The sequence below is a fragment of the Morone saxatilis genome, unplaced genomic scaffold (genome assembly GCF_004916995.1).
Source record: "Morone saxatilis isolate NCDOM2014 unplaced genomic scaffold, NCSU_SB_2.0 Contig10, whole genome shotgun sequence".
In the NCBI taxonomy this organism is placed as follows: Eukaryota; Metazoa; Chordata; class Actinopteri; family Moronidae; genus Morone; species Morone saxatilis.
Genome location: NW_023339652.1, coordinates 13,335,633 through 13,344,106, shown reverse-complemented (window position 1 = coordinate 13,344,106; position 8,474 = coordinate 13,335,633). Strand labels below are relative to the sequence as shown.

The window sequence follows — 8,474 nt, the reverse complement described above, 5'->3', positions numbered from 1 at the left end:
AATACAGTGTCCTAGCTGCTGTCCTACTTCACACTGGGCAGAGGAACACACACACATAAAGGCTACACACAAGCATGCCCAATGCAGCAGCAGCAGCAGCATAACTAAAAGCTTGTAGAATGAGAGATTAATTGCATTTGGTCTGTAGTGAAATGTGTTCGTCACAATACCATCCAGTACCCCCGGTACTGTGAAACCACCTGGAATAACAAGTACATGCCAGTTGCGTATATCAGACCGACATTACGAAGTATCTTAACTCCCACTGACACATATTAAGAGGTAATGGATATAAAGAACCAGATATAGTTTCAGTTCTAAACAGCCGTAGCCCACCCACATAGTGTCTTCACTTACGTTGCCTGATTAGATCTTCGTGTGTGTGTGTGTGTGTGTGTGTGCGCGCGCGCTGTCCTTGATCGACAGCTCTGTGACTCTGATCTTAGTTTTGTTGCACCTGTTAAGGCGGGACAATGTACAACCACGGTCATCATTTTCATTAGTACATCGAGTTAGGTAATGTCCCATTATTCCCTACATAGCCCATTTCAGATTTTGTTCTGTCATAGCAGGAAAAGCACACAGTGGCTCAGTTCTATACAAGTGTCCCAGTAAGCTGTGAGCAAGCATGCACAGTACCTGGACCCTGAAACCAAATAATGGAAATCAGCCGTCATTATTCTAGTATTTACATCAGTGCCTTTCCTACTGCGACATGTCAAAATGTCTTCTGTGAAAAAAGAACAATTAACCAGAATAATTGAAAACACCTGTGTGGGCGTGCAGGGCCTTGTTGCTACTGGAATTATGAACAACCTAGCTAAAAATCAAGCTGTTGCTGTAGAATTGTCTTGTTGACGTAACTATAGCTCTAAATTTGAGCTTAAATGTTCATTCTTGAGCTTGGAAACAGTTGTTACACAAACCAAACAAAAACAGTAGTTATGCCAACAATTAAGAAAAGCTATTCCATTTTTCAGGTGATTATACACAAATGAAAACAAAATTATGCATATTATATTCCAATTCCACCAATAGATCCTCTTAAATGTTACACACTGGACCTAAAAATACTTTAGAGTGCAAAAAATGTTTCTGCTGTTAAAATGAATTGTTGCAGCCCTGGAAATATCTTTTAATAATAGAATTGAAATAGGATCAACACAACAACACAGTATAACGTATAGTGGAGTGGAGCAGTGGGCAGCCACTGTACAGTGTCCGGGGACCATCTCTGAATCCAAGCCAGTGCTTTGGTCAAGGGCACTGACTGGAGAAATTGGAGGAAACCCACACAAACATGGGGAGAACATGCAAACTCCACACAGGAAGGCCCTGCCCCAGCAGAGAATCGAACCCAGCACGTTGTTGGCGTAAGGACAGCGCTAACCACTGAGCCACCGTGCTACCCAGCAGCATTGTCAGGAGTTGCTAATAGCTGTGCTTTTTGAGTCCTTACATAAGATAGATTAGGATGACAGTGCAGTATAGTGCTGTAGTTTGTCTTCTGACAAAACAGAAGAAAGAAAACTTACTAAGGCATTCATTTAGAAGTAAAATATATAAGGAATTGATTTAAGTAATTGATAGGCATATTGTGTGCCTTTTTAGTGTCTGGAGAGTTGGTATACAACAGAAAAATGAAAGTAATTGAAAAGTCTTAGTTTTGTATTCTTGGAGATAATTATGCAAGTGATTGATTGTTCTCGAGGACTCTGCCTCATTGCTGATTACAAACACTCTGATGATGATTCATTCTTCTTCCGAGACAGCTACAGGACATGCTGCATGATAATGAATAAACCTTGCTCGGTGCCTGCTAAGGAGACAGTCTTGTCTGTCACAGGTGAGCTCCATACAAAAGGAAATTGGGTTGTTGAGGCAGAATGACAGCTCAGAAGCAGAGGTCTCTGTAATTGGGATGTTAAAGTTTGTGAAGGAGAATGTCAAAATGTAATTCATGTAACCTCTACACACATTACTTCCTCTTACTGTACTCTTGTCTAATTCCCAGTTCTTACATTTTAAATTAGCTGTACCCTCATGTGTTTAGATACAGTAGTGTTTAGTCATCATCCAGGAGCTGTAGCCGAGCGCGTGAGAATGCAACAGGTGGCCATGTGGGTAGAGAGTCTAAATTCACAGTCTCAGCCTTTTGACCAGGCAGCAAGGCCACGACATGCTGTATGTGTTCTACCGGCTACGCTTGAGCAAGACTGTACGTATGTTTCATTGGATAAAAGTAGTAGCTTATTGACTGACATGATCTATAACAGAGAATGTAAGGCCCTTCTTATATCCAGTCGATTCCATATGTTTTTCTAGCACATTTGCACAGCGTTGAACTGTGGAAATGTAATCTGTTTTCCTTGCCTCTTCCCTGAAAGCACTTGGTTCCCATTACTGACAGGAGACTGCAGTCTTGACCAGATATCTATGATGCCATGAGGTCTTTAATGACATTACTGTTCTCCAAACAAGCAGATGCTATCCTCCCTGCTGACACAACATTGGATTACGGAACATTGTTTATCTTGGTTATTTATTGCATGTATTTCTTTCTCGACACACACCGTAACATAGACCTCCACAGAGAGAGAAGACTAACTACTCCTGTAACATCTCCTGTGAAGGAGTCTGGCTCTGTGCCATGTGAACCAGCTGTCAGCAAAGACAGTATGGCACAAAAAAGGAGTGGTGTTGTTTGGATGTTGCAAAGAGGACTGTAAAGAGATTTAGCCATGAAGTCAACTCCGTGTTGTAGAGGGGGGGAAAAGTGAAACAAATGAGTGAAATGTAGGTCACACACAGATATCAGGGCCAGAGTGGAAGGAGGCCACAGAGAGGAAGGGACAGTTTAAAAAGAGAGATTAATAAAGACAAAAGGAAGACAAAATACAGTACTTGCGTTGTTCACTCAAAGTACAACCTGAAGTACAGTGTAATAATTATATGATGGAAAAGTACTCTTTGAAGATGATGATGATGACTGATGATGAAAAGATGATGTTGATGTCTTTATTATACTGAAGAAATTCCACTGCCAATTACATTTTGGTGTTTCTCAAACTCACAACTTGTTCAGGGTTATATTGTTTTCTTTGCCCTGTCTTCCCTTTCTCTTTTTTCCTCAGTCAGTGTCATGAATTGTGTATTAACACCTGCAGATCAGCTGGAGGCCACAAAGCCCAAGTTTCCTTTATGCTCAAGTCAACCAGTGTTGTGGCAAACACTGTAGAGAATGGGGAACAATGAGAGGCCAATGTGAAGCAGCCGATTCTCCCTCTCTCTCTGTCTCTCTCTTTCTGAACCCCCTGTGCCCCCACCTTCCTTTAATGAAAGGAGCCATTGTCTCTGACCTGGATAGAAAAACTCACACAGTACTTTTCCTTTGAGGTCTTAAAAACTTTGCCTGCTTAGATGAAAAGCGATTTGCTTCGGTTGCGTATGTACAGTACTCATGCACGTATCCTTACACACAAGTTCACAAATGTGAACATGCACAAACAACAACACATAACACATGGATCACAAATATGTACACAGCCACTCCAGTAAACTCATACTGACACATGAACATGCATAATGTGTGTGTTTCTGACAGCTCCAGTGTGCTCAGAAATCTCAGATTCCAGGCCCTCTTAGTCTGCTGGCCACCCAGCAAAGCCCCACCTCTTTTTACCTCCACTGCCCTCCTTCTCTTTTTACCAAGTGCCTAACACTCTCAGACCAGCTCTGACCACTGACCATCACTCTCAGTTTGTGGAGGACTAGCAGAACAGTCTCATTGTGTTACTAGTGACAGATTAGCACAGAGGAACCAGTCCCTGACCGCTGCTTTGTCTCGGGATGAGACATGTAAAGATGGAGCCTGAAGTTTGATGGGATTTGAGAAGTTTTTTTATGTCATTAGGTAGCAAAGGGTGCTAAACAAGCTGGATTGGACCGGGATAACCTGTAACCGTGGCTCAATTTCAAGATAGAACCAAGGCGGCCACTCTGCCGCCCCGCTCCTGCACGAGTTTGCCAGGGACAGGCCGACTGCAGAGACGGATGGGTTTTTGCAAGCTGGAGGACTGCACCTTTGACAGCTTTGAGCTGCTTTACAGTGGAGCTATCGATAAGATCAAAAGCCACAAAAGTAACCTCAACCTCAGTAAGTTTGTCAGCTTCAAAGTCAGGAATGTATGGGCAAGTTGAACCTATTTAAATTGTGCTGTAAACTTGAATAAGATAACTAAGGCCTCTGTACATTAGCCAGCCTTGATTAGCAACCACACTGTACTGTATTGTACAGAGTATACAGAGGTGGTAGTGTAAACTTCTGTTTTTTATTGTTCAACCCTGGCAAGATGGACAAAATCAATAACAAGGAATTTGATAGCCTCATCTTTGTTGTATCTGTCACCTGATAAAACTCATGATGTCAATCAGTTGTTAGTCTCCATTTGCTAGATAACCTCTACCATAGTGAGATAAATATTTGTCAACACAAATATGGTCAACCTTGGTACGTTAACCCAAGTCAACCTCATTTGTAAACCCAAACTCCTCTCTGGCCAACTAAAAACAGCAGCTCGTCATCAGAGGTGAATCACAAACAGCAGTCCCCTCGGCTGAATGTTGAAACCGGTGCAAGGTGCCTTGAGGTGGAGTCTGGATCTGCCTGCTGATTTCAGCGAAATATGGATGAAAGCATACAATGTTAGTTAGCAAAGTACAGGTCTTAATTTGAACTAATGTGACTTCCTCAATTCTGGGTCACAGTGTTGATTTTAAAAATGATTGAGCCATGTGATATAAAGGAAGTCTGTCATATGACACTTGAGTCTTGCTGATGCCACCTGAGCTGCACCAAGGCTCCACAACATTTCCCAATTGTGTTTTTGTTTACTCGGCAAGTTTTTCAAACCATCCAATTGACTAGAACTTACAGTAAGTTTTTTTTTCATCCATTTTGTCCAAATGTACTCAGACAAAAAGGACTTCAACCCATGGCAATGTTAACACATTTCAGAATATTTTGCTCACCTTTAACCTCATTAGAGGGTAACTACAACTTGACCATCTTCATCTTGTGACTTTAACCTTACCTGATACTGAATGTATTGTATTACCCAAACTAGACTAAACATTAGCTCCACTTGGCCTCAGTTGCATCCTCCTGATCGTAATTACTGTCTCACAACATCACTAGTATTTCCTGCTGCTTTCCAACCTTTATTAGCAGATAATATAATGTGTGTTCTTAGGTTTTTTTTCCTGTTTTTTTTTTTTTTTTTAAAGAGATTAGAGTTTCATGGCAACCCTGCATGGAAGAGAAGGTCAACGCTATTAAAAGTGACATCTCCTGGCATGGCATTTAGCTAATCCCGTCGCTGATAAATGGTCTAGTTACTACCTTCATAGTGGCCAAAGAGACCCTGTGATATGGTAACCCAGGATGAAGATTTATATATAGAAGACAGCAATCCAGTTTTAGAAGCAGAACAGGCGTGTTGACAGTATTATTAATATGCTATCTGATGTAGAGGGCCTCTGTGGAACAGAAAACGATTGTACTCTATCTGTCTGTGTCTGACACACATAGCATATTGTACCATGCTGTGCTGTATCTCATGCATGCAGCCCCACCACATCTAACACAGTATTATGGACTCACGGAATGAGGCATCTCTGTTTCTAGTGTTAAGAAGGAAGTGGTCAGTGTGGAAGGAAGGAAACCACGGAGAGGAAAAGGGTGTAGAGCTTTGTATACACACAGAAATTCCACAAGGTAAAGGGAAGGAGTAATGTATAGTAAAGGGGCAGGAAATTTGCGGGGGGGGGAGGAAGGGAGCGACAGTGTGGTGATGATAAAGAGGGTAAAAGGTGAACAGGATCAGGGAGGGTATGGACAACGGTAAATGAGTGACAGCATCATATGTGTATAGTAAATACAGTATATGTTGTGTGTTATTCATCGTGGTGTTATGAAGTTATAACTGTCTGACTATAGGGCTCCGTTCTTTGGGTGATCAATCTTTTCATTTCGGTGTTTCCGACAACCACAAATTGAAGTAACTTAAAGCAGCGCTAATCAATATTGTTATATTTAGAATAGTAGAAATCATGTGATGTGTTGTGATGTGAAAGGGGTCACTCGTAGTGGCAAACCCTACAGAGAATCATCGCCTGACTGCAGTTTGTGTCAGCTTTTAGCATGTTTCTGCTCATTGTTTTGGTTTATTGTCCTGCAACTGTTTTGGTTGAGTCTTACCACCTTCATCAACCCCCTCCACGCAGTCTTAGCCAGCAGCTGGAATTGCATACATCAGGTGGTTGGAAATGCGACTCCAAATGAATCTTGAGTATCGCTGACAGTGTATTGTCACTCTTTGCTTTCATTTTCAACCAGTTTGTTTGACTGACAGGACAAAGTATTAAATCATTTATAAGCTATTTCTTCCTATTGAGATTGCCATGGGCCCCTGCTATTGCTGTTAAATGTAACGTTCAGTACAGCGTAAACCACTGATCTAGCTCTGCCTACACCACCCAGGGTGCAATGCTGCTTCTGTTAGCCATTTGTCTAATAGGTTTACAGTTGGCTGTGTATCTCTGGGCACAGGGGAACCTAGCCAGTGCTAAGCTGCTTAGCCCATAGCAACCTTTGGCTGGCCTTTTGCTTACTTTTACGCACACACAGACGCACACACACACAGTCTGTCTTGTTTCCATAAACACATTTTTATGTTAGCAGAAAGGGACACAGGCAAACTGAGTCAGCGGAGAGGTGAAAGTGTAGGGGAAGTCATATGACATAGATGAAGAAAGAGGAAAGAATCCTACTTTGCATTGAAAAATCAAAATCTGCCTTACTGCTCTTACTAAAGCAGAAATGCAGAAGAAGATTATTCTAAGCAAGTAGATTACTGTATGTGGGATCTGGAGATACACTGTATGTCCTCGCAGTAAGACTGCAGAGTGTTGTCGCCGATTTGTTAGATGCAGGAGATGCTTGCAATAAATGTTTTATTAGCGTTAATGGGAAGAGATAAAGGACGAGTGAGATATGAGATTAGGTGATGAGAAAGAGAAAACTGGCAGCTGAATTCTTGTAATATGAATCCCCTACTGCCTGTGTGATGAAATGATCAGGGAGGGGCAGGTGATATACACTTGCCTTTGCATGGGGTGCATGACCCTGCTTTTATCACTTTCTTCACGTTCCCTTCGGGTCCCACTGGTTCAGGCAATGTTTCTTGTGTTGATGGAGAGATATTGATCTTAGTGCTAGTGGCACAGCTTGTACTTCTGTTGTCAACACCGTATAGTGTTGTTATACTGCACAATTTCCTATAAATCCTCAGTTTGATGTTGTATACAATTAAAGCTGTGCCACAGCAGATTCACAAAGTTTCCATTTTTTAAGGAAAAGCCTTGCTAGCCATTGAAAAGTTCCTCTGTTTCTGTATATGTGGATTTATTTCTGTGTTTTTAAAAATGTATTCTGTGCTTTTCCCTGTTTTCTTTGTGTACATAAATGTACGCATTATTCATTTATTTTTGCCTCTGCACATGTACACACTTATTATTGCCTCCTCTCCTCCAATATTCATGTGTCTCTTTAGTCAGGGACAATAGACTGAGAGGAAACACCGCTGATGTTGCACCCCAGGCTTAGAAAGGCCGATACCTGAAACCACTTAATGCCAAAAGCTGATTGACGGAGGAAGAGGGAGGTGAAGGAGGGATGAAACCAGAAAGTAGTGAAACAAAAGTAGTGGCTGTTTTTTCAAAAATCTCTTTACTTTTATGACTTCATTTGTTTCCACTTCCATAGTTTAATTATATTATTTTTAGATTAGATTGTATGTTTTAGAGAATTTTGTTTTCCCCCAAATTAGATGGTATCTGCCGGATGAAATGTTCCACATAAAGCTTGAATTACTGTCTTGAATACTTATCAGATGCCTTTTTCATGACCCTGAATGTGTGTGTGTGGAGCTCTTGGGGTTGCGTTGTTTTCATATCAGCATTTGAGATGCTGATTTCCTGCGCTTGTGTTGTGTTTTCCAGAGGAGGAGCTGAGGAAGCTGCGGGAAGAGACCAATGTGGACTCTCTGCGGCAGGAGCTGGAGAGAGAGCGAAGCAAGAGGATAGACCTGGAGCAGAAGATGAATGAGGTGCTCAAGTCCAGGTAAGACAGAAAGACAGAGAGCAGAGTCAAGTGCATGACGTGGGCGGACAGGAGATGAGGACTAAATGTGCGAGATGGGAAGTAATAATAAGGGAATGACAGGAAATGGTGACACTGCACTTTGTAACATTTCAGCTCAGCAGAGTTTATCATAGGTCAGATCTGATGGTGTGTGTGTGTGTCTGTCTGTGTCTGTCACTCCCAGTACTACCAAAGGTTTCTGTTTATAAATAGAGGCCTCAGCAGCTTGGTAGGCGGGGAACTCCATAAGGAGGTGTGTGTTTGTGTGTGT

The 8,474-nt window shown here is 41.8% G+C and overlaps 1 protein-coding gene across 1 annotated transcript in view; it reads left to right on the top strand.

Moving 5' to 3' along the window:
• gramd4a (GRAM domain containing 4a) overlaps positions 1-8,474 on the top strand; it is a 45,122-nt gene that overhangs the window by 19,822 nt on the left and 16,826 nt on the right. Inside the window, exons 5-6 of the mRNA XM_035680957.1 lie at positions 3,958-4,156; positions 8,062-8,182. Of these exons, the coding sequence (XP_035536850.1) occupies positions 3,958-4,156; positions 8,062-8,182 (320 nt within the window). The remainder of the gene's footprint in view (positions 1-3,957; positions 4,157-8,061; positions 8,183-8,474) is intronic.